General features: G+C 52.0%; 1 protein-coding gene across 1 annotated transcript in view; it reads right to left on the bottom strand.

Annotated features, from left to right (window-relative positions):
• ITGA11 (integrin subunit alpha 11) overlaps positions 1 to 25602 on the bottom strand; it is a 116071-nt gene that overhangs the window by 27729 nt on the left and 62740 nt on the right. Inside the window, exons 6-15 of the mRNA XM_080667661.1 lie at positions 23294 to 23421; positions 21702 to 21850; positions 17308 to 17452; positions 16579 to 16744; positions 14955 to 15025; positions 8486 to 8630; positions 6433 to 6581; positions 3177 to 3317; positions 2701 to 2904; positions 1672 to 1802 (exon numbers count right to left, since the gene is read on the bottom strand). Coding sequence (XP_080523787.1) covers positions 1672 to 1802; positions 2701 to 2904; positions 3177 to 3317; positions 6433 to 6581; positions 8486 to 8630; positions 14955 to 15025; positions 16579 to 16744; positions 17308 to 17452; positions 21702 to 21850; positions 23294 to 23421 — 1429 coding nt within the window. The remainder of the gene's footprint in view (positions 1 to 1671; positions 1803 to 2700; positions 2905 to 3176; positions 3318 to 6432; positions 6582 to 8485; positions 8631 to 14954; positions 15026 to 16578; positions 16745 to 17307; positions 17453 to 21701; positions 21851 to 23293; positions 23422 to 25602) is intronic.

The raw sequence follows: 25602 nt of genomic DNA, 5'->3' as shown, positions 1-25602 counted from the left end.
CACTGGGGAGTCTTTGAAAACTACTGTGGCTGGGCAAAGCCTGGGTAGTGAGAGATTTAAAAGCTCCCCAGGTGATGCTAACGGGCAGTCAGTCCCATGGGAGATCGTGGGACCTAAAGTCTCCCCAGCGGGCTCCGCCCTCAAGTCCATCACTGCTCAGGCGGCCCTTCGTGTGGACTCAGAAGCTAGAGCTTGATCCAGTCCTTTCTGTTGGGGTGTGTATGCGCCCACTTTGTTTCCCGTAAAGGACTTAGTTCATGTGTCACCCTAAGGACCCGCTAGGCCACATCTACACCTTACCCTGGGTCTTGGTCACCTGTCTTGCTTCCTGACTGGAACCAACACAGTGAATACCTTTACCGTCCGAGCTGCCACCTCCGACGACCTAAGAGCCCTCAGGTTCGAGCAGACCGTCACAGAGAGCCGGGCCGCATGCCGGTGCATGCTGCTCCCACAGAGACCCTGCTCCCTGCGCTGCCCAGGGGACACCACCTGGGAGTGTGGGCAGCTGAAGCTTGGCCATGGCCAGCGGGTGACGTGAGGAGCCCGCAGGGGCCCTGCTCCCCCTCTCCCCCCTTGACGGCTGTTGCAGGGAGTGGAGGTGGTGTCCCACCTCTGGAGAGACAGTGAGCAAGGCGCCATGCAGAGCCTGCATAGTTCTCCACGGCGGTCACACGCTGATCACAGGCCGCTGGACTGGCTGGTTCAGGATTCTCCCGCTGCAGTTTCCTTTCACCCTCATGTCTGGGATGGAAGCCCTCCCCACCCAGAGCATTAACGCCTAAGCTTCAGCTGTCTTCTAGAAAAGCTGGGCTCACACCTTGCCCCATGGGGTGTAATATTCTTGAGGCCCAAGAGTATGTCTGCTCCTCCTTTATCACCCTGTGAAGTCACACCACGGCCTGTTTAATGCCTCTTATAGTTGTATGAAAAGTGTGGTTGCATTTATAGACCATTATATGCAGGTGGAAAAAAGTTCAAGAGATAGGCCAAAATGTTAACAGTGGTAATGTTAAGGTGATGAAACTGAGCGATCTTCTTTACAAATTTTCCTTAAGTTATCCTATTTATGATGAAAAATATCTCATATATAAAAAAAGTTCAAATTAAAACATTTTTTTTTTCAGCTCAAAAAGTAGACATCACATGGTAAAATATACAGGCTTTCAGATAGCTTTTTTTTAAAAGCTGTAGACGACTGCTAAGGCAGACCCTGTGTGCAGACAGACGGCAAATGTCTAGTGGGTTGGTGCAGGAATTAGGTCCTGGGAAGGGAGACAAGTAGTGCAAAGGGCTTTGGAGGGAAGCAATCTCTGTATTACATACATTTTTCACCCACCGGAGAAGGGAGATCTGTTCCTTTAAGGAGCCTGAAAGGCTGAAGTCGAAGAAATGCCTAAGTAGCCAGAACTTTTAGGATGCATTCTAAGAGGTGCTTTTTGACACTAAGTGCTCAAACATCTTAGACCTCCATTGAGAAGAGGGGTTGGGACTTCAAAATAACTTAGTCGTTCCGTACAAAGGTTTGTAACCACCACGGGGTAGGAACAGGGTGAGTTCGGCTGACAATGATTACAGAAAGGGACTCAGATCCAGAAGCATAGCTTTTAAACACTGTATCCGTCATGACTCTCAGGAGAGCCAAGAGTCAAGAAAAGCGAAGGAACCAACCACAAAATCACAGCGCTGCCCAGGGCGCCCACCGCCAGGTCGACGAGCCCATCCTCGTTGAGGTCCAGTTGCCCATGGAGGCTGCAGCCGAAATACTGGAGGCCGGGAGCCAGCTCCGAGGCAGCGATCCTCTAGGGAGTGGGAAGAGAAAGCTGGGACTGGACACTGTTAGACCAGAGTGGGCGGGGCCCCCCTACGGGGCAAATACAAATGGGAACCCCGGAGGGAGCCTCCAGCCCAACGCTCTCTCCTCTCCTGGCCTGTGCTGGCCCTGAAATGCCTGCCTTTAGGTTGTGCCTTTGGACGAAAGCAGTGGTCGGCAAACTCATTAGTCAACAGAGCCAAATATCAACAGTACAATGATTGAAATTTCTTTTGAGAGCCAAATTTTTTAAACTTAAACTTCTTCTAACGCCACTTCTTCAAAATAGATTCGCCCAGGCCATGGTATTTTGTGGAAGAGCCACACTCAAGGGGCCAAAGAGCTGCATGTGGCTCGCGAGCCACAGTTTGCCGACCACAGGTAAAGTACTGTGTCTGAAAAGAGTTCCCCATGAAGTGTAAGTCCATGTTACCTGGCAGGTAACCCATTAGTATCACAAACGTGGCATATTAGACTGTCTTACTAATAACATTAAACAAAGAAAATGACCCTGCAAGGACGGGACCTGGAATGGGTCACTTTGAGAGCCAAGAGCAAAGTGACCAGCCTGAAGCATTTTTGGAGAAGAGTGAGACCGGATAGGAGTTCTCTGCTGTGGTCAGGTGCATGGACGCGTGTGGAAGGGGTGAGGTTCGGGTCCCTGGGACTCTGTTGTTGTTGAGATAGAGTTAAGCAGGGAGAGGTGCCCACAGGGGTGATGTGGAAGTCCCCGAAGAAAAATGTACCCGTTTCACAATTTGGACACAAGGCAAGTAGAGGTAGGAGATGGGATCCTTCCCTGGATGAGGACCCAGGAGACAACCCTGAGCCAATGGCTGAGCAGGAGCCATTAGACTCGAGGGCCCAGCTCCCCGCATTGGCGCTACCTGCTTCGGCGTCCTTAGGAGGCTGCCTTGGAAGCCGTGGAAGATGTAGATGGCTCCTTCGTGGTTGTCCTCCAATGGGGCTCCCACCACCACATCGTTGTAGGAATCTTGGTTGAGGTCGCGCACCCAGACGATGGAGGACCCGAATCGGGCATTCTGGTAGTTGTGGGAATCCTTCAGTGTCCCGTTGTAAACAAACCGGTTCTGGAAAAGCAGGGGCAGGAAAAGGCTCAGGGGACTTTGGCAAGGGCCCTCGGGGTCACGACCACCTCTGGCCTGCAGCATCCTCTCTTGCCGCTCTCCCCAGCATCCTCCTCTGGCTACAGAAGCCCAGCGACAGAGGAGCTTCCAGGCCTCCTTGGCCTGGCTCAGCAGCGGGCGTGGGCCTCTCCCGTGACCCAGCTTTCCTCGTGGAAACCAGGGCGAAGGCAGGGACCAGTGCCCCTGGGAGGCTGCCAGTCCCCCCAAAGCAGTACCTGTCTCAGGTTGTAGATGTACACCCTGCCTCGCTCTCGGCCCTCGCTGAAGTACATGGGGGCGCCCACCAGCAGGACGTCAGTCACACCGTCGCCATCGATGTCCACCGCGGTGATCTCACTCCCGTAGTAAGAGCCTATCTGCGGCACAGGCGGGAGAGGCGTGGGGCTGGGCTGCTGGGAGGCCTCGCCTCGCCAGTGCAGGAGGACGGACGACAGCCTTTGACTCGGAATTTAGGGTGAACAAACCAGAAGACCCTCCCCTTCTCATGCCTCTCTCCCTTACCCCCTCCCATGGAGTGGACTCGCCCTGTCAGTCTGTCCTTCCTTCTCTTTTTCCTTGTTATACATCTCTGCCCCATTCTTCTTTCCAGTGTTCGATCTTATTGACTGCCATTTCTTCTGTTTGTAATGGATACATTATAATGGCAAAAAAGAGCAAAATAACAAAAAGGTCTAAAGAAGAAAATAAAAGTCACCCCTTGTTCAAACATCCAGCTGCTGTGAGCCTTTCATTGTGTTTTCTTCTAGTCTGTTTTCTCTAGAGTGTGTGTGTGTGTGTATGGTCTATTTTTCCAACCTAGGATCATACCATACATATGGTTGGCATACTGATGGAGCATGAGCATTTATTATTTTTTACTACACAACATTGCTGATTCTATAATATTCAGAATTATGCATGTGCCAATGTGTTTAATCAGTCCTCTATTGTTGAACATTTAACTCATTTCAGTTTTTAATGTCACAGATAACTGAGATTAGCACCGTGTGTGGTGAATTATGATTTCTTTCCAGCATTTGAGCAGTCATTATGTTCCTCTCCCACACCGGGTGCCACGCTCCCCACCTCAGTGAGGGTGCCATCACCCACTCAACCAGGGGGTCCTCCCCGGCCCCACCCTTTACCCTCTCCACCTGCAGTCTCCCAGCGAGTCCCACCTGGTGTTTGCCAAACATGGCCCCAATCCATCTACTTCCCCCTCTGCTGCTCCCTCCCCAGGTCGGGCACCATCCCAGGGCCTCCCTGCGTCCAGGCCAGCCCCTCCAGCCCACCCCACGCGCAGCCAGAGTGGCCTCTAGCTGCTGACCATGCTGCTTCCTTGCTTTTGGGAAAAAGTCCAAACTCTCCAGTGTGATGCTGCTGGACCTGCTTCCCTCCCTCCCCAGCCTCTGGCCCCCACGTCTGGCTCCTACAACCCTTCCTGCCTCACCCTGTGATTTCTCTTCTTTAGAAGCCCCAGGCCCTCCTCGCCTCTCCCCTGCCCTGTGAGTGTCTACCATCCCTCAGGTCACTTTCTATTAGAAGCATCTCTGCCCTTCCCACTCCACTCCCCACAGTGGCTGCCCCTTCTAGATGCTCCCCTGGCCTCATACTCCTCCCACCAGCGGCTGCTCCCTACACAGGTGCCTCGTGAGGTGGGCACTGTGCCTGCTGAGTTCCCTCCAGGCCTTGGTGCCCTGCCTGGCACAGGGGAGGCACTCAGTAAATGTTTATTGAACCAGTGGGTCACCCAGGAAAGGGAAGGAGGCTTCCCAGGGACAGGCCCTATATGATACACTTTACAGCCTCGGGTTCGCATGTATGAGCCTCATGTTTTCTTAAGAGAGATCATGGTCCTCATCTTACAGGGAAGGAACTGAAGCTCAGAGAATTTGAGTCACTTGCCCAAGGTCCGAAGGCTGGTCATGGCCAAATTGGGCTGGAACTTGGGTCTGTCTAACACCTGAGCCCATGACTCTCCCTCCCCCAGTCACCTCCTGGCTTAGGGTGCTTTCAGAAAAAACTATCCTAGAGCATGAACAGCTTTTAACTAAGGAGAAAGATAAAAATACAGAAGAGAGAAACAAAAATCATAAACCCGGGGCAAAAGATGTGCTTGCCTAAAGTAATTAAAAGGCAGACAGAAAAAAAATAAGGGGGGTGGGGAGGGAAGGAGACATTTGTCTAAATATGTGGCCTCAGCTATGTGGGTCATGGTGATTTAGAATCCACTTAATTTAGCTGCCTTCAGCACTGTGGTTTCTCTTTCGGATGTTGGAGGCGGGACTGGGCAGTAAAAATGTCATAAATCCATCAGCAAATTCCCTCCAGCTCTCAAGGTCTAGCCTTGGATTCCCAAAAGAGCTGGCCCTGGGCAAAGTGTGGGTGGAGAGGGCAGAGGCTGTGGGACAGAGCAGTGTCCTGGGTCCACCATTGCCCTTGAGATGACAAGAGGAATGGTGGGATGAGGGCTTCCTACAGCTGGAGGGGTTTAGGTTAGACCCAGTGAGGAACTTGTCCTCAAGGTGACAGGCCAAGGGCAGTAGTAGATGATGCAGGAGACAGGGCTGTTCCTAGGCTCTGTAGAGCTAGGACAGTAAGACCTGGACAGGGCCCAGCCTAAGGCCCAGGATGCCATGGATGCTGGATCCTGCTTGTCAGGAGGGGCCGAGGCCTGGTTTTGGGGTTGGGGTTAGGAGGTGGCAGAATGTAAGAGCCCCACCGAGAGTCCTGGGTTCTGAACTTGACCCAGTCATGAACCAACTCTATAACCATGGAAAAGCTATGCTGCTTTCCAGGACCACAGGCTTCCTTGGCTATTGAAATGACTTGGATCAGAACCCTGTGTTCTGGTCTTTTCACCACCAATGACTGTTGTCATAGCTTTCCATCTGCATTCATGACTGTCCAACACGAGACTCTCCGCAGCATGGTCTGGTTGCCCACCACATCCCAGGCGGGGCAGTGGCATTGGCCACCGTACCGTTCTGCATTGTTAACATTCCAGGAAAAGGAAAGAAGCTGGCGTCTTGGCAAACCCATGGGGCCTCGAGTGGGTGGGTGCACAATTGCTCCCACTCCTGGCAGTGTGAAGATGGCTTAAGGAACATGACTGCTCCTCAGGACACCTAGGGACCTGGCAGCCCAGGCCGGGAAGCACAGCCTGGAGGCTGCTTCTAGCCATGAACTCTAAACATGACCAGGAAGAAGCTGGTAGTCAGGGTGAAGTCCATGAAATGCAGGCAAGCAAATGCTCAGCTTCTCCTCGCTGCAGAGGGACCAGGCCTGGCTTTCTGGGGATGGAACAGTTCGCTCCAAGGCTGGTGAGAAGGAGATAGATGTCCCCCAACCAGGAAAGAATGTTGTGTGTGGGTCTGGGGACCGTTCTACTGAGAGGGAAGAGATGAGCTCCAGAGACCCCTCCAGCCCAGCTTTCCCCATTGGCCTAGCCCTCTCTGTTCCTCCCTCCCCAGAAACCTCCCCCTTCGTTACCTGCTCGCCCCGCAGGGCCTGGTGGATGGTGAGGCTCCGGTTGTTGTGCATGGTGAACAGGATGGCTTTGCCGGTGTGGTTGAACCGGGGGGCTCCAGCCACGTACACCCGCCCCTGCCTGGAGGACACGACCGATGTGACTGTGTACCCTGCCGCAGGAGGAAACAGGCTGGTCTCTGGCCCACGTGCTCGGCAGGCCTTGCCAGGACCCCACGAATGGCTCAGCTGTGCGGAGGGCAGGCCGGTGCAGGAAGCGCATTCAGGGCGGCTGGGCAGATGCCATAACACAGGGCAGTCATTCCCAGGCCTGCACCCACCCCGGCCGCAGGGAATACAGGAAGCCAGGCGGGGCCACTAAAGGCGTAGCTGACCTGGAATGATCACATCCCCTCCTTCACCGGCAGCAGAAGGCGGAAGGGTGAGCCCAGGCCACGTTTCACTTTATATTAGGCAGGCTTGGTTTTTGATCCCCACTAACTGCTTATCAGGGACCAAACAGTGCCCTCTCCATTCCCATAAATCCTTGCTAAGTGGCTCATGAAAACCAATGTTGTCTGCGTAGCTGTGAAGACCTCAGGGATTCTTGCAGCCCCAAAGCTTTGCAGACTCAAAGGAGGGAGCTCCCAGGTGCTCTCAGGCCACACACACGCCACGCAGAATAGGAAGAAATGGAAACCCAGGGCTCTTTGGAAAGATGCCGATCTGCGTTCTCAGGATGGCGCTGCCTGAGCACCGTGACTCTCGGGCTGCTCACTCAGCACCCAGAAGGTGACCGTGCAGCATCTTCAGGCAACTCTCCGGAAAGCATGCAAAGCCGAGTTCCACTCTCTGCCGGATGATTTTGAATCCTGGATCGCGGTTTTTAGATGGGCGTCAGGCCTGCTGGCAGTTCCTGGGCTCTTTCTGGGAATGGATGTCTCCTTCTGCCATGTGTGCATGTGTGCGTGTGTGCATGTGTGCATGTGTGTGTGTGACACTGTCATCCGGTTTCTAGCAGTTGGTTCCAGAGTGGCTACAGGATGCACAGAGGAGCTGATTCAGTGGCTAGGAGTGTGGGAGCAGCAGGCTGTCTACTCTGGTTCCAGACACAACTTTTCTGACCCCTGGAGGTGTGTCCTGGGAAATGGGGCTTGAAAGGTCAGTAGGGCCAGGACGCCGCGTGGGGTAGTTACCGTGGCTGTGCATTTAGCACAACCACAAATGCCTGCATGAGGGTGGGGTGGAGTTAGCCTTGTGGTGTGGAGCAGAGATTTCTTCTGAGCTGAGCCCTCAGTGGCCCTGCTGGAAATGTTTTCAACTGGCCCTGGGCCTCAGGCCTTCCAAGTGGGAGATGGTGGTGGTGGGAGTGGCCTGGGGCTGCATGTCCTGCATGCAAGCATGAGCTGACCCGCAAAGCTCCAAGCAGCACTGAGAATTTCCTGCTCCCATCAGTCTGCTGGCTGGGGCTTCAGTTCCCATGTGGCTCTTTGGCCAGCAGGCAGGGCCACCCTGAAAGCTGAACCAGCCTCCCAAAGGCCTGCCCAGAGGGCTCGGCCGGCAGGCCATACAGCTTCCTTGTGGAGGCAGAGAGCCCAGCCTCCCAGTCTCCTTCCCCCAGTCTCCCCACTCCCTTGGGGCATGTAGGGAGGAATCTTCCAGAGACCCAGACTCTGCCCTCACTGGCCGAGCCCCAGAGGGAGGAGGAGCAGGAGAAGAGGCACTCCTTCAGGATCCCACCCAAGGTGGTGACTGTGGTTAAGACCAGGGGTTTCATGAGGGTCCTTCAGCCTGGCTCTACCCACCAGGATCTTCTAGGAGGAGGAGGAGCATTAGAAACATCCAGTGGAGCACATTTCAGGGGCAGGTGCGTGGCTTGTCATTTATTCTACCTGCTTACTTGCCGGGCAGGGTGCTGGCGTGGTGGGCGCCAGGCTGAAGAGGCGATGACCCTGATCCCGGCTTGAATCAGCACAGAATGCTCACAGATGGGCCCCTCGGGCCATGGGTGGGCGGTGTGGCTCCCCGGGGTCCCTCCTTGCCCACTGCCCAGCAGCGGCCCCGCGCTGGCTCTCACCCAGATATGCGCCGTGGTTCTTGAGCTCCTCGGGGAACTCCTTCAGGTAGGACTCTCGGAGGGGAATGACCTTCCCGCCACTGGTCTCCTTGAGCACAGCTCCGTTCCAGTCATAGGCACCAACGGCTCCCAGCAGAATCCCGTCCTGACAGTGGGGAGGGACACACATCAGCTCTGGTCCCCCAGGTGCCCCTCTCTGGGAAGCCACACCAGGTCCTGCACCACGAAGCATCTGCCAGCCACCCTGGGTGCCTTCTCCTGGGTTCATTATTTAACAGCCCAACTTTGTAGCCAGGATCCTTGGCTTTTGAATGAGTCAAGGACCTTCTTGCCCAATCCATCCTTAGAGCAAAATGGGTCAAAGTAATCCTAAGGGTGGGATCTTAGGAGAGAAGGAATGTTTTAGAAAGAAACTCCAAACCCACGACCAATCCTCTATTACTCTTTGGGCTTCAGAACCCCTCCAGGAAGTCTCTTGTCACTCCTCCTCCCCCTGACACTCCTTCAAGCTGTGCTCTGCACTTGGCCTCCGTCCACATTCCTCTTAGTGTCTGAGTTGCTTCCCTGTGTGTAAATCCTACTTCTTCATTTTATAAGTGAAAATTCACTGTGTTTACTTTGTGCCAGACACCTCATGGAGCTCAAAGACCCTAAATGAATACACAAATAAATGTAATAGTCGCAAACTGTGATAAATGGGAAGAGGGATGTAATAAAGGCCACAGTGAGGTTTAATTTAGGTTGAGACAGGGTCAGCAAAGGCGTTTTTGAATGTGATGCTTATCCAGACACTTGGAGGGGTGGGGACAACTTGTGCAAAGGCCCTGAGGCTGGAGAGGGTTTAGAGCCTTTGGTTTTAAGGAACTGAAAACTGGGTCTGGAACGCTGAGTGAGAGGGGCAGTGTGGTTCAAGATGAGGCTGGACAGATGAGCCAAGGCCACATTTATGACAACCCTCTCCCTTCCTCTCTGAAATCAATAAAAATATATATTAAAAAAAAAAAAAAAAAAGAAAGAAGCTTCTGGCCCGGATAGTCAATAGGGCTGAGGTTGAGAATTCCTGGCCTCGTGGTTACAGCATGAGCTCTGGAGACTTGTTCCACTTTCAAGCTTCTAGCTGTGTAACCTCTGGCAAGTTTCTCTCTTTCTCTGAGCCTCAGGTTCCTCAGCTGTTTTGTTGTAAGAACTAGCATTTTAAATTCTTAGCAGGTGCTTGGCAGCTAAGAAGGACTGGGTACATAAGCAGCTGTTCTCATTCATTAATTCATCCACAAAGCACTTCCGGGGCAGGGGGTGGCGGCAGGAGTCAAAGCATCAGCTCACAGTCAAGTTGGTGCTCCGGATGAATCTTCACATCAGCTCGTGAGCAGTGTTCTCACGGAGGCAAGGACAACCTATTTTGGGGCCCAGCCGAGGGAGGGGGTGGATATACATTGGAGTTAGGAAAGGATTTTAAGAAAACCTTACTTGATCAAGTATTACATTAAGTCTCAAAATTGCAACGTCCTTTCCAAGCCTCAAGATTCAATTCTACAAATATTTTTCAGACATCTATTCAAAGACAAAGGTTCAGACAGGTTAAATGATTTGTCTGAGGCTGCGCGGCCAGGCAGTAATGGAATGAGAATGCCAGGTGCCAGCAATTCTTCCTGGCACTGGCGAGGCAGGACTGTGGAGGGAGGTGGAGGTGGTTAGCAGTGGTCCCGGGCGCTGGCGTGCAAGGAGACCACCTCTGGGTGCTGTCCTCCTCCCCCAGGAGCTCCCATGGCTAGGGATAGTGCCCGTGTGTCCACCATCAGAGTGACTCTAGAGGGGGCAGGGCTCTATTCGCAGGAGCCCCTTCTAAGGGTTATATCATTCAGAGGGTGCATTATGCTTTAACTAGTTGCTTGGATTCTGGCATGAAACTTGTTTTCAATAATAACAAAGTGAAGCCTGAGGAAGGATGCGTGCCAGGCGTTTAGAGGGGGTTGAGCAGGAAAGACCCAGAAACAGGCCCTCAGCCTTTCTGTGGAGGGGAGCCCCTCACCGAGCGTGCTGGTCGAAGCTGTGGCAGGGCAGTGAGGAGGGGCTGGGAGGGCCAGGGGCACACTGCACTTGCTCATTCAAGATCTGCAGGTTGGCGCCTCTGCTCAGAGTTTCTGGGAACGAGGATCAGGAGTGGGGTGCTGGGACCAGGGCACAGCCCAAGGACACACGGTTGGTCTTAGGAGGACCTTAGCAAACCGGAAGTGATTCCTGCCACCAGGTGTCACCTTGTAAACAGTCTGGAATAAGCATGCCGGCAGACCTTGGCTACCATGTCCTGGCCTCATGGGAGGAGCGGGGAATGGGGGGGGGGGGGGTGAGGGGGGAGGGGCCCACAGACAGCCCTGACTGCCAGCCCTAGCAGGCGGGTGGAAGAGTCTACCCCATCGTTAAGGCATATGGGGGCTCAGGAGGGGCTCACAGCTTCTAGGTCATTTCACCATGATGGACTGGTTTCCTTCACTTTGGATTGAATCAGATATGCAAACCAAGTTAAAACGCAAAACTCTTTCGAATAATAACAGCTTTAAGGCTTCAACAGCTCAGAACCGTAGATACAGCCAATGACCTTAGCTATCGGGTCCACAGCCCAGGAGGGCCCGTGTGGAAGGCACAGGCTGAAGAGGAGGGGGGTGTCAGATCATCATGTGTAGGTTACAGGAAAAATGATCTTTTCTTATCTGGGGTTTTTGTAGACAGACCCACCCTAATAAAACTGCTTCCTTCTGTAAACATTTGGTGTTGAGGGGGATTTATGGACTCGTGTGGGATGCTTAATGTGAAATTCCTCTGCTGAGTCCTCCCCAGCAGCTCCATCCATCACCAATGGGCACCAATTATTTATGGTTCTCTTCCTTCCTCCACACCTTTCCCTGTGGCCCATGGGGATTATAGACTCTCAGAGTTGATGCTGCCTGAGTGGGGGGCGGGGGGCGGTATGGCTCCCTTCTGCAAGCTTTCTGAAAACTCTTCTTGATTACCCAGCTTGGCAGGGAGTTCACTGCCTCAGTAGCCAGCCAGCAGGAATAGAAGCCATTCCAGCCTTTAGCGACCTTCGCATGCATTTCCAAATGCGAATGAAAGCATTGGCTTAAAAATCCGTTCTAGGATTTGACCCGGGAGCCGTATGTCCAGCACACTCTCTTTCTCCTTTTTGCAAATCAAGACCAGAGTTCGGGGGTTGGCCCCAGCTCTCTCCGTTTCCCTCAATGGCTCTGATCTTTGGCCATCAGCGTGGGATGCAATGTCTGTGGTCTGGAGCCTGGAGCTCTTTAGGTGGCCAGGTGATGTTCGGGGCCTCCTCTCCTGTGCTGGCCTCTGGTCCCTCCTTCCTAACTCAAAGGTTGGTTTCCTGGTTGACAGAGGGCAGGAGACCAACGCGCTGCTGGGCCTTTCCTCTGCCTTTGAGAGCATTCTACTGGGCCCCTCCCCCGGACCAGAGACCTTTCCTCTGACGTAATAAACAGGCTCGAGGCACCTACAGCTCCTTCGGCTCCTTTGCAGGAAGTAGCTGTCTGAGGCTGTCCAGGTGGAGCACTTCTGGGGAGATGAAGCCTGGGGGCTTGCCCAGGAGATGGACTCCCGTGGGCTCAGGACCTGCTCTGGGCAAAGCTGAAAGGCTGGACCCACCTGCCCCTGGACCCCAGAGAGATCTGACTGACCCTGAGAGCTGCGAGCTGGACTCCCAGGGACAGGTTGGCTGTGGCCAATTACGATGGCATCAATGGCTGGCGTTGAAAAATCTCTGTGTTTAATACGACCAAACAGTCTACCATCATTGCACCATTCCTTTGGATTTGGAAGTTTTTTTTTTTGTTTTTTTTTTTTTTTTTAAGTATTAAGGAGTCTCATTCAAATGTAATCATCTTTCTTTTAAAGTCTATCACATAAAAATTCCAGCTACCTGTCACTTGGAAATAAGACTGGGGGTGACAGAAGAACTGGGGTCTGTGTCCACAGGATGGGGAGAGGCACCCTGGTCTCTCGAACTGGGCATGAGAAGCAGCTGCACAGGGAGTGCATGGCCTTGACCTCAATTACAAGCTGGAGCTCTGAGCTCCTGGTCTCCCCGCTGCAGCTGGGGAACCTGTCGGTCCACAAGGACTCGCCTGGCTCCACACACTGAGCTGCATGGGCCATTGTCAGGGCTCAGCACAAGCGTCCTCAAATACCTGAAGTTTATCTTAATGTCCCTTTCCTTTAGGTTCCCGATTTCTGGATGTACAGAAACCACAGTATGAGAAGCAGGAGACTGAACTTACTATTTAAGAATCTTTCTCCCCAATTAGACCTCAAGCTGCTGTCAGCTGAAATGTTACCTTAATCTTCATCTATTTATATGTCCCCAGTTCCTGGTACAGAGCCTGGCATCCAGGGAGGTGCTCAAGAAATGATTATGGAATGAACGAAGGCGACAAGGGACATTCCCTCTCTCTCACTGCCCCCAGCATCAGGGCTGGCTCCTGGTGTGTGCACAGATTTCCCCTCTGTTCTTCTGCTCACTGCCCATGGCTGCAGGGATCCTTGTCCTCAGGGGTCTGCCCAAGTGCCAGCCCCTCCCCAGATCCTTCCCTGACGGCCTCTCCCCCGGCCTGGGCCTTTCCTTCTATAAGACCCTCACCACACACTGTCTTGGTTAGCATTAGATGTGTACATGTGGTTCCCCCAACGAGCAGGGGGTCTTCCCAGGGGCTCCATGGATGGGGGCCTCCTCAAGTTGTACGTCTTTACCAGGAGAAATCTACCGTTGCTTTTACCCTGCTCTCAAAGCTGAGGAATGCTGCCCTGGATTGCTTGCAGGTTGACGGACTCCTGGTGCCAAGAGGAAATCCCAGTCCCTTCTGGTACCTTAGTCGCATTTGACAAATGCTTGTTCGTTTTAGTTAAATTTGATTTCCTTGTTCAATTTTCTAATCAGCCCTGAGCCCAGGGTCAGGAGACCGGGCTAGTCCTGACAAGCACATGACGCGCTGCCCGACCGGCTTGCGGGATGTTCTCATCTCTCCTGGTGTGGGCTCCTACCCTCGGACGGACGGGGGGCTCCTTGAGGGCAGGGCTCGCTCTGCACCGCGTGGAATCCAGCACGGGACCCAGCACAGAGGAGGCTCTGGAAGATGTGCTGATGTCACCACCTAACATGGGGCAACTATTACCACCAGCCGACTTGGCAGGACTGTCTCTGAGCATGAATGGGGCGTAGGAATTTCCAATTCCTGGAAAAATGTGAAGTGCTCTGCACATAATTTGACTGTTAGGAAACTGGGCTGGGATGCGGACAGCTTGCTGTATTCAAGTGGGCGTGGCATTTGTTGTCCAGATGCTGCTCAGGAAAAGCTGAGCATGAGGTGCGTTCCGCCCATCTGCCTGCTGCATGGTGTGCATATGCCCCCTCCCCTCCAATTAGCCGTTTCTGATTCAGAGCCCCTCAGATTCCACACTCTCTCACGCAGCAGCTGCTCAGTGCGGGGAGAGAGCACAAGACGAGTATTTCTCTCACGGAGAGCACTTCAGCAGGCCTTGCGACCATTCTGTGATGGGGTTTCTGTAGCTGGAAACTAGGAACAAGGAACCCTGCCCTATGCCTCTCATAGAGGAGTTAGCAGAACACAACTACCACCACCACCATCCCCGCCCCCCCCCCAGACACCTGAGACACCTGCCTGTTCAGAGCATGCCCACGAGGGTTGGTGCTGAAACCGACACATCCAGGCTTTCCCCACAGGGCCCTCCCTGCACGCGGTACTCCCAGGCGGGGCTATATGCAAACAGCTTATAAAGTGTTTTCTCTGGTATCAATCCCTCTGTCCCTCTGGCACTCCTGTGAGGTTGCAGCTTTGGCCTGTGAATCGGAACCAGGTGACGTGCGGAGGGTGAGTGGCAGCCTGAGATTTGGCCTTCGATGCAGAGCTCCAGACACAACACGCTGTTTGTGACACCGTGTGCCCACCTGGGACCTCTGTCATCTGATGCTGAGTTTGTACCGAAAGGGGGCCCATGTGGGTTTCAGCACCATCAGACACCTCTGGACACCTCTGGACACCATCAGACACCTCTGGACACCCTCCCAACATCGACACCTCTGGACACCCTCCCAACATCGCCACAGGGCTGCACCCCTGCACGCATCGGCCTCCTCGGTCACATGTGGGCACTGTGAGAGCATGTGCAGTTGGTTTGCCGTGTTGGCCTAGTGTTTGCACAAGGCTCTGTGGTCTAGATGGGACCCTGGGTCCTGAAGGAAATGTCTCCCTCAGCACTCTGCACAGGGAGGGTGCGACAGCTCCCTGGAAGTTGAAGACCTTGACTTCCCTCTTCCAACCACAGAAAACGGGAGGCAGAGAGACTCCAAGGACAAGAGAAAAGGGGATAGAGACAGCCCAGGAAGGCGGGGGACGGCCCAGAGCCCTGAGTGTGTGGGAGGCTGGCTGTGAACGGTCTGTACCTCCACCACGTGAGAGGAGAAGCCCGTCTGTGACATCTCCAACCCGAAGGACGTTTCGTTCTTGTTGGTGCCTAAGACAAGAACAGAGAGAGATCAGTTCCACGCCTGCTGACTTAGTGCCCACACAGCTGCAGCTTCAGCCACAGCACGGCTTCCCAGGGAGCACCCAGGGAGGTGGGGGGGGTGGGCAGAGCTGAGGCTAAGCCCCGCCTTATCTGCCCCAGCGCAGGCACCTGCAAGGGAGGCGCGAGCACTTCCAGGGGTCCTGCGGGGTTATTAGTGGCCCACTCCCTGCTGGAAAGCACTCGGGACAACATCTTACAGGGCACGTCTACCATAAGACTGTCAAAATCGGGGAAAGATCAAGAGAAGTGCATGGAAAGAAATCGTTTTGGGCAAGAAATGGAATTTCCTACTTTGCTCATTCGGCTCATTCACCATGGTTGATTCCAGCTGCCCCTGGATGACTCCTAGACATCAGCTAGGCCCTCCGGAGGAGAGGCCACCCCTGCAGATTTGCACAAGAAACCTCGGGCGTGCAGAAAGCCCCGCCCCCAGAGGGCCCTTCCAAACTTGTCATCGGAGCCAATGCTCTTGTCACCCAAGGGGACCATTTTGAGGAGAAATACACTGACTTGGAAGGTTAAGTTCTAGTGTGAGTGTCAACACGCAGGTTCATGCTTTCCATTTATCCTCGTTCAGGAGGACTGTCTTTGGTCTTCCTGCGTGACTGTAGCTGGTCGTGTCTGTGCTCTGCAGACTGCTCAGGCCTGGGACGCTGCTGTCTACCTTTGACCTTCCTCCTGTATGGCAAGCCCAGTGTGGGAAGGGCCCTCTGTCCCAACATATGGTGCACACAGATGGCCCGTCACCACTGGAGTTTAAGTCATAGGGAGGCATCTGAAAGCCCTGCAGAAAGTGCTGTGGTAGCCTGGCTGGCGTGGCTCAGTGGTTGAACATCGACCTATGAACCAGGAGGTCACGGTTTGATTCCCGGTCAGGGCACATGCCTGGGTTGCCAGCTCGATCCCTAGTGTGGGGCGTGCAGGAGGCAGCTGATCCATGATTCTCTCTCATCATTGATGTTTCTGTCTCTCTCTCCCTTTCCCTTCCTCTCTGAAATCAATAAAAATATATTAAAAACAAGGAAAGAAAGTGCTGTGGTGGACTGGGAGGCGGGGTTAGTGTTTCAGGCTCTGGAGTCAGTCCAGCTGGGTTCAAACTAAGGTTGCCAGAGAAAATACAGGACACTCAGCTATTGAATTTCACAGAACCAATGAATCATTTTTTTCCTATAAACCTGCCACAAATACTGTATTTTATGTTTGCGGAACCTGGCGACTCCCAGTCAAGCCCCAGCCCCTTCTCAAGCTGTGGTGCTTTGGCAAGTCACTCAGCTCCTCTGAGCTCAGTTTCCTCAGGGGTCCAGGAGGAGGCCACCAGCAAAGTCACCTCCGCGGGCTGTTTGGAAAGCGCACGGCCTCTGTCCAGCACAGCAACAGTCTACTGTTGGCAGTTACTGTGAAGGGAGGACCATTTCACTCTGTGGGGTGGGGCTTCACTCTGGGGTCTTCACCTGATGTGACCCCTGGAACCGGGACCCCTCTCTGTATGAATGGCTCACCTTCCAAGCTGAAGATCCTGTCCCCCAGGGCATCAACAATGTCCTTCAGGGCCGCCTCATCCGTCACGTTGAAGAAGTGCTTGTCGTCGGGGTCGCTGGCGATGTATTTGATTTCATTTAGGAAAGTTTCTGGGTTGATCCCCCTGCGGTTGTAGTAGCCCAGGACCTGCCAGGGAACAAGGCAGGGCAACAAAGCAGGACATAGCACAGACTTCCCGCACACCCGGGCCCTGGCCTTGGACCCCAGGGAGGGCCCAAATCATCCTCAAGTAGTCCTCCAAATCCCATTTGCATTTGAAATGTTGTTTTTGTAATCTTCATTGTTGAGAGTATTACAGATATGCCCCCTCTCCCCCCTATGACCCCCCCTCCACCCAGGCCTTCACCACCCTATTGTCTGTCTAGAAGGGCCAGAGACAGCCCTGTTCTAAGATAGGGCTCTGGGGGCTGGGAGGTGGGAGGATTTCTAGTTTTCCGAGGTTTCAGCACCTCATGAAGTTCTCCATGGCTACTGTGGACGGGCCTAGGCAGTGCAGAAGGAAGATGCGCAACTTGTTCTTTAGAAGGAGAAGCAAGGAGAGGCCCATCTGAGGGCCCGGACAGCTTGTTCACTGCCCAGAAAGTGCCCCCTTGGGGTCCCCAGGGGTTTGATGGTGAAGCCTCTGTAAGCCAGCTGGCAGCCTGTGGGCAGGGGCAGGAGCAGGGGCAGGACAGGTGGACAGGACTCACAGCCACAGCGTATCTGGTCACGTTGTCCCTCTCACTTTGTTGGATCACCTTCTCCAGGTCCGGGCTGTCGTGGGACTCCCCATCCGTGATGACAATCATCACCTTCTTGGCCCCTTTCCTTCCTCCCTTCTGGAAAGCTTCTGAACTGAAACCCGAGCACAGGGCGGGGGAGGGGGGCGGTTTGGAGGTCACAAGAGGGTCACTGGGATGGGGCAGCCCCTGGTGGTCCCCCAGAGGGGCAGCCACAGAAACCAGGGCCAAGTCCCACCCCCCTCCTTATCTCCAGCAACCCAGAAGGTTTTGAGACCTCGAACCACAGAATAAGCAGGGTTGAGATGCCCAGGCCACTGCTTGTCTTTAAAAAGTGACTTTAAGCCCTAACCGGTTTGGCTCAGTGGATAGAGCGTCGGCCTGCGGACTCAAGGGTCCCAGGTTCGATTCTGGTCAAGGGCATGTACCTTGGTTGCAGGCACATCCCCAGTGGGGTGTGTGTAGGATGCAGCTGATCGATGTTTCTAACTCTCTATCCCTCTCCCTTCCTCTCTGTAAAAAATCAATAAAATATATATTTTTTAAAAAGTGACTTTAAGAAGCCCCTGTCAGGTCCTGACCATGCTGTTTTGGGCAAGCGGATGGAGTGAGCTTGGGAGGGGAGCTCAGGGTCAGATGGAGACCTTTAGAGGCCCTAAGTTGGTGGTTCAAAACCCCGGCTGCACATTAGAGTCACCTGAGGAGTTAAAACCAAAGTGCGGCCCAAGCCCTACCCAGACTCTTGAAGTCGGAATCTCTGGGCGGGGCCTGGGCAGCAGTCCTTTTCAAAGTCTCATGCCCACCAGCATTGAGAACCGCTGCCCCGAGTCCTGCACAGGTACGCGTCTGAGCAACTTAACGCCCAAACAACTCTAATCCACAAAATCCCTGCAATGAAGCCTGACAAGGTTCTCATTTCTCCCATGGGGACAACAACTTTGATTCTATTTTGAGAACTATTAAACATCAAATTCTACGACAAGTATTCCTTCTTCTCGCTTTTTATTTTGTTTTCAGTGCTGGGATCAGGCGCGTGGCCAGCCTGTTGGGCAATCCAGCCCGGGGCTGGGTGGGGGTGGGGCTGGCACACCTACCCCTCGGTGCTGCGGAAAGACTCCTGCAGCTGGAAACCTGGCTATGAAGCATGGAAAATTGGCTCCCGAGCCATCACTGGCTCTCAGTGCCTCTGTGGCCAACCCTCCTTTAGACCGTGAGGTTCTGAGAAGGGCAGACAGGGCCTGGCCCGAGAGGCTGGCCCAGCAGGCAGAATTTGCCAATAAGGATCTAAAAATAAACGTTACCCTGCAAGTATTCCTTGTGGATCTGACCCACAGGTTCAAGCTCCACAATGCTAGGTGAAAGCCGTCTCTGGCTTGGGTTACCAGAGGCATCTCTTGCTACACAGCAAGCGGAGGAGCTGATGTGCGTGATTTAGATGTTGAGGTATTCACAAAGGTGAATACATTAGGCTAGAGCAGTGGTCGGCAAACTCATTAGCCAACAGAGCCAAATATCAACAGTACAACGATTGAAATTCCTTCTGAGAGCCAAATTTTTTAAACTTAAACTTCTTCTAACGCCACTTCTTCAAAATAGACTTGCCCAGGCTGTGGTATTTTGTGGAAGAGCCACACTCAAGGGGCAAAAAAACTGCATGTGGCTCGCGAGCCGCAGTTTGCCGACCACTGTGCTAGAGCATCCTCAAGCTACCAGCTAAGAGAAATAGACCATCTGCCATTCTCTTAGCAACTCGATGATATTCTGAATATGCTGACCAAAAAATCCTCTACTTTTGGTCTGAGCTGGGAACTAAAGGGCGGGCGGGGGGGGGGGGGGGGGGGGCGGGCGGGCAGAGGCAGACTCCGCATGACTAGGGCTGCTTTTGGGCTTAAGTCTGACCCATTGGTAGGAGAACTTTGTTAACTCCTTAAGGGAGATTCTAGGTGCTTCTATGACATCACCAGAGGGCCAGGCTCAGAAACAAAACGCCACGCAAAATATATAGCAAGGAAAAAGGAAAAAGCCAGGAACAATTTCAGGATCGCATTTCCATATAGTGGCATAGTGTGAATATCTGCGTGAATCTGCAATAGGGTGAATGCTGGCATGAATCATCAGATTTAAAATTGTGATTTGTATTGTGCAGAAGACTTGGCTTTGTTCCTTTGTAAATCAGATGACAAGTTTCTGGAAAGCAGTGAGAGCATTAAACTCACAACAGGTTCCACGAACCCAGAAGCCAGAGTGACCCCGTGGAAAAGTAGGTCACGTCATGCCTCCTTCCTGCTCAGAACCTGCAATGGCTCCCGTTCCCCTCAGGACCTGACACTGGCCCACCGGAGCCTTTAGGGTCTGGTCCCGTTATTTCTCTGAGTCCTTGCTTCTGCTCTCCCTCTCCACCCACACTGGGCTGTGGTCAGAGCATGGCTCCCAATGTAAATGTTCCTCCACGGTCCCCATCCTCTGTCCTTATCAGGGCAGACTGTCTTTTGTGGAAAGTCTTCTCTCCACCTGTCCCTGCTGGAATCCTGGCGTCCTCCTTGGACAGGCCAAGTGCCACGCATTTTGGCATTCCTCCCTGGCCCCTTCCCGGGGTCCCTCCCTCTCTCACCTTCACTGAGTTAGGCTGGCAATAATTAGAGGCCCTCAAGTCCCTGGCTCGGCTCTTTGTACTTCAGTAGGTTCACAGCAAAAATGCACTATGAATAAATAGGTGAGGAGAGGAAACCCTTTACCCTCAGAGGCACTGGCTGTAATTTGGGACCCAAACTTGGCAGGCTGGGAAGATCAGATTTCACACGTCACTGGAAGTGCAGATTGCACACCCCAGTGGTTGCATGAGTCATGAATGGTTCAAACTACCTGGTGAGTCACACACTTCCAATCGCCCTGCAGTTGGTGGGCTGGGAAATGAGAGCAGAACAGTGGGGCTCACACTGAGGAAGCGATAGCTCCCTGGGCACAGGCTGCCTCTCCCTGGTGTCTCTCTGCGCCCCCTTCCCCCCCCCCCCGCATTTCACAATCCCCTGCTGGGGTCTCAGGGGCTCACCCCAATGATGACAAAACAGCAAAATGGCCTGTAACTCGTGAGAAGGAGCAAGATCCACGTTCACATGGAGGGATGCTCATTTAGGGAAAAAGCATGAGCAAGTTTTAGCAGCACAGAAATATGTTAGTGGAGCAGTAACTTAATCTTAAAGGGTGGTAAGGTTGGAAAAAAAACAACCTTTTTGACCGCATGAAGTCATATTACTCCTACATAGCTCTAACTGCAGAATTCTGGTAAACACATTGACTAGCCCTACGAGAGGTGGGATTGTAAGGAACCGGGACTGTGGTTTCAATGAACACAGCAGAACTCATGTTCGTAGGTGTGAAATTTACAATTAAAATCTGAATACCTGGGATACAGTCCTCTTAGGAGGTTAGGTCTCAGCTTAAAAGATCTTGGGGGTTTGCCTTTAAAATCACTCCCTGATATGAGTGCGGGGGGCGGGGTGAGCACAATGTTCTGAGTGATGGCAGCATCACTGGAATAAAGACGTAGCCGCTGTGTGGACAGGGACAGAGGCAGCATCCATCTTCATGAGGAGTGGGTGCTGGTGTGATTTTTAAGGAACCAGCCTCATTACTCTACAACCTCAGATGTTTGACTTAGCTATGTTCTCCACACTCCATTGATGACAAACACGCCACAGGATGGTTCTCCCCTCACAGAACCGACACACTTTTCATGGGGTCACTGAGGCAGAGCGGATTTTCCAGAGTTGGCTGCAGCAATATTCCCCATCGCAAATGCTCTCTGCACTGTGACCTTGCCAGTCCTCCATCAGGAGGCAGCATCAAATTCTCCTCCCCTTGAATCTGGGCTGGCTTCGGTGACTTGCTCAATCAAAGTTAGATTCTGGGAGTTCTGCAGCGAGGTCACGGGCAGTCTCAGAGTTCCTGTGCGGGTCTCTGGGAAAACTCACTCTTGAGTTGCTGTCTCTCAGAGCCCAGCCGCCATATTATGAGAAAACCAAGCCCTATGGCCACGTGTGGGTGCTCAGGTCGCCTCCCTCAGCTGAGTTCCCAGCCAATAGCAAGCACCAGCTGCTAGTCACACAGTGTGCCATTTTGGACGTCCAGTCCAGTTGAACCTTCAGATGACAACAGCCCCAGCTGACACATGAGAAAAACCCAAGAGAGAACTGACAGGCTGAGCCCAGCCAATCCCCAGAACTTTGAGGAATGAATAAATTATTGTCTCAAGGAACTAAATTTTGTGGAGATTTGTTACACAGCAATATATAACTAGAATGATATCTGAGATTTAAAACAATTAAAACATTTTCTTTCTTTCTTTTTCTCTTTTTTTTGTTTACCGAGCAAATTCTATGCCAAATGCTGTCCGGGTCTCTGTTCCTCCCCTCTGCTCAATGTGGCTGGCAGCTTCCACCACGTCTCTGACAGACCTGTAGTCATTGAGGTGGAACTCATGCACGGCGTCTTCTCCGTACTGAACAACGCCAACCTGCAAGTTAGAGTAGAGGGTGTTGGCACACCTTGACCCCCGGAACTTAGACCTTGGGTGGTGAGGCTCCCTGGAGTCATCTGTCTGCCTGTGATTCTTCAGGAGCGAGGAGGGCTGGGGACCTTCCCAAACCAAGGAGAAGCAGGTTCTGAAGGGTTCTGGGAATGAATGGATGAGACAAGTGGGAGGCGCATATCGTTAGAGGAGACTGCGGTTTAAAGAAGAGCCCAAAGGTTAAATTTCTCGCTTAAAAAGACAAGAGTTGAGAATAGAATTGAAATCTAAAATATTAGAAATAGCATGGGTGGAGACCATGGCATTGTCCACCCAACTCTAGAACTAAGGTTCTTAAAACTTGGAAGAGGAAAGATTCTATCCCCAAGGTTAATAAAATATTGACAATATTAATAACTTCAAAATAAACCTGAAGACCTATAGTAGCATTAGAATGACAAAACGTTAGTGTTGGGCGGGCCCAGAGTTTGTTTGGTACAAGTGCATTTCTAATGCTGGATTCACCCACGACACCCTAAGAGATCTTCCAGCCCTGGCCGGTGTTGCTAAGTGGTTAGAGCATCAGCCCACACACCAAAGGGTCCTGGGTTCTATTCCTGGTCAAGGGCATGTACCTGGGTTGCAGGTTTGATCCTCAGCCCTGGTCAGGCATGTGCAGGAGGCAACCAATTGATGTGTCTCTCTCAGATGGATTTTTTTCTCTCTCTCTCTTTCTTTGCCCCCTCCTTGCCTTCCACTCTTAATAAAAAAAAAAAAAAAAAAAAAAAAAAAAAAAAAAAAAAGAATGGAAAAAAATATCTTCAGGTGAGGATTAACAAAACAAAACAAAACAAAACAAAACAAAAAAAGAAAGAAGAAAAGATTGTCCAATGCTGGGTAACTCATTACTTCCTAAGAAAGCCCACTCCTTCAACAGCTCTAATCATTATAAAATAACTTCTTAGATGGATTTGAAAGCTGCCACCTGGGACCTTCTATCCGTTGGTCTTCGTCTGGCCTGCCCAAACCACGTGGAACAAATCTTCTCCCCGGAGCCAGGCAGCGCTTCAACGTGTGCTGGCAGCGGTGGCCTCCTTCCCAGTCTTCTCCGAGATCCACGTGCCTGGCTCTCCTCTGTGCCTCCTGCAGCAGGGCTCTGGTGCCACTCAACATTCCTGCCTTCCTTCTTACCCGGTAGCTGGTCAGACTCTTTCCTAATCGGTGGTGACTTCCCAGTGTTTGACCTGGGAAGTAAGGTCTCCTCCAAACTGGATGAGCCCAGCAGAGACAGGGGTCCTGGGCTGCCGGGCCCTGGTGCTGGCCCTTTCCCCTACCTTCTGAGCTCATGCAAAGATGCTCCCCCCACCCCCCCTCACCGCACTCCAAGGCAGCATCTGACACGGGTTTGGGAGGCCCTGTTCGGAGGAGGAAAGAGCCCCAGTCGCTCACCTGGATCTGCCCGGGGCCGATGTAAAACTTCTTCAGGATGTTGATGAGGAAGTGCTGGACCTCCACCCAGGGGTAGATGCTGTTGGAGCCGTCCAGGACAATGACGATGTCCATGTAGGTCTGGCACCCTGGGAAATCGGGGACAGTCACAGCTATGCGTGGAGTCAGTGTCTGCAAGTTTCTGGTTCTCCAGAGGCTTGTCTGAAGGACAATTACGTGTGCATAGTTCCCTGGGCTGGGGAGCTGTCCTGGGCAGGGCGTGGTGAATGACCAGCCCAGGAATCCCTGGCTCTGCCCCCTGCTCACTGCTGGCTGTTTGAACAAAGCGTGTTTACACCTGGCTGCCCTGCTCCTCGGGAACTCTGCTCATTGGGGGCTGACCACCGTCAGCGAGTCAGTGTTCTGGAGGCAGCCAACACTGTCCAAAGCAGGACCTGGTTACCATTTGTTTTGCTGTAATACGCAGGCTGGCATTTACCACTTTCAGCCCCGAAGAATGGGTTTCACTGTTTTGGAGGGTGGTATGGTGTAATGGTTAGGAGTGTGGAATCTGTTTGACTCCTGGCTTTGACCTTGGGCAAGTCACTTAACATCTTGGCATCCGTTGTTTTTTCTTCTGTAAAAAAGGCATAGTGATAGCGAGAATTGCCACGAGGAATCAACGCGATGATGCTTCTAAAGGGCTGAGCACCAAGTAAGTGCCTCAGAAATCTTAGCTGATATTATTTTTCTTTAAAAGCAAATCACTTTTGGCCCTAGCCGGTTTGGCTCCGTGGATAGAGCGTCGGCCTGTGGACCGAAGGGTCCCAGGTTCTATTGTGGTCAAAGGCTTATACCTTGGTTGCAGGCTTCTCCCCGGCTCGGGCCCTGGTCAGGGTGCGTGCAGGAGGCAACCAATCGATGTGTTTCTCTCACATCGATGTTTCTCTGTCTTTCCTTCTCTCTTCCACTCTCTCTAAAAAAACAGTGGAGGGTATCCTCGGGTGAGGATTAAAAAAAAACAAAAACAAACTACTTTGTTAATGTGGCAATAATATCATCGGTCAAGCTCTCATGCCTGTATCTCTGCTCTGAGCATAAAGGTTTCTCCATATTTTTGTAATATTAATGCCAAATTAAAAGGAATGATAGAAACCAACAAAAATAACCTAATGAAACATTGGTTATATAAATAAATGTTAAAAACCTCTTTTAAAATCTAAGCAATTTATTTCTGTTTGCAGATGGTTACTTTGAAATAAGACATAATCTGATATAACATGTAACGTACAATATATATGTTATATCATATTGAAACATTGGGCATCTGCTTATTTTTATTGAAGACTTTTCACACTGTTATAAACTCTACAGCAATGTGTGTGGCAGGAGCCTTTTGGGAGAGAACATTCCGGCAGCTCCTGCATCAGGAAGGGCCAGTGTGTTGAAGTCAGTGCTCCCGGAGCGAGGAGCTGGTGGCTTTGAGCCCAGGGGCCCTTTGCAGGCTTTGTGTTTGGTGGCGGGTGGCTTGAATGCTCACAATCACCTCTGTTTTAGGAGAAGTTGTGAGACATTCTCGGCCCATCTGCACGCTGGGTTCAGCTGTGGTGGCCTGACACTCCCGGGCTGACAGCACTGATGGCTTTGTCCCTTCCCAGTTTGGTTTAGCTCAACATGTGGATGAGCCCCCGCCATGTGTGGGCACCATGTGATGGGGCGGCCACAGAGGTGAACGGGACCAAAATGCCTTCATTCAGAGAGGTTGCTGATCTAGGGGAAGAGACTAGGTTTCTTTGATTTTTTTTAAGCAAGTTTTTACTATTGAAATGCCTTTATTATTGCTGGTTATTTTTTTACAGTTTCAAATTCCTTTTTTTTAAAGATACCTTGGGAATTATGGTAAGTGAAATAAGTCAGACAGAGAAAGACAAATACCGTATGATTTCACTTATACGTGGAATCTAAAAAACAAAATAAGTGAACACACAGAACAGAAACAAACTCATAGATATAGAGAACAAACAAATTGGGGGCTGGGGGCTGGGTAAAAAGGGGAAGGGATTAAGAAGCACAAATTGGTGGTTATAAAATAGTCACAGGGGTGTAAAGTGCAGCTTAGGGAATAGTCAATAATATTGTAATAACTATATGGTATTGGGGGACTAAACTTACCCGGAGATCACTTCATAAGCTACATAAAGGGCTAAACACTATGCTGTACACCTGAAACCAGTATAATATTGAAAGTCAACTGTAACTGAAGAAATTTTTAAAATTAAAATTAGATGTCTTGGGAAGAATCTTGCTTTAGGTCTGTGTTTCCTAAACAT

Source organism: Plecotus auritus (genome assembly GCF_963455305.1).
Source record: "Plecotus auritus genome assembly, chromosome: 1".
Taxonomy (NCBI): domain Eukaryota; kingdom Metazoa; phylum Chordata; class Mammalia; order Chiroptera; family Vespertilionidae; genus Plecotus; species Plecotus auritus.
Note: the sequence above shows the minus strand (reverse complement) of the source record. Positions and strands in the feature narration are given on the sequence as shown.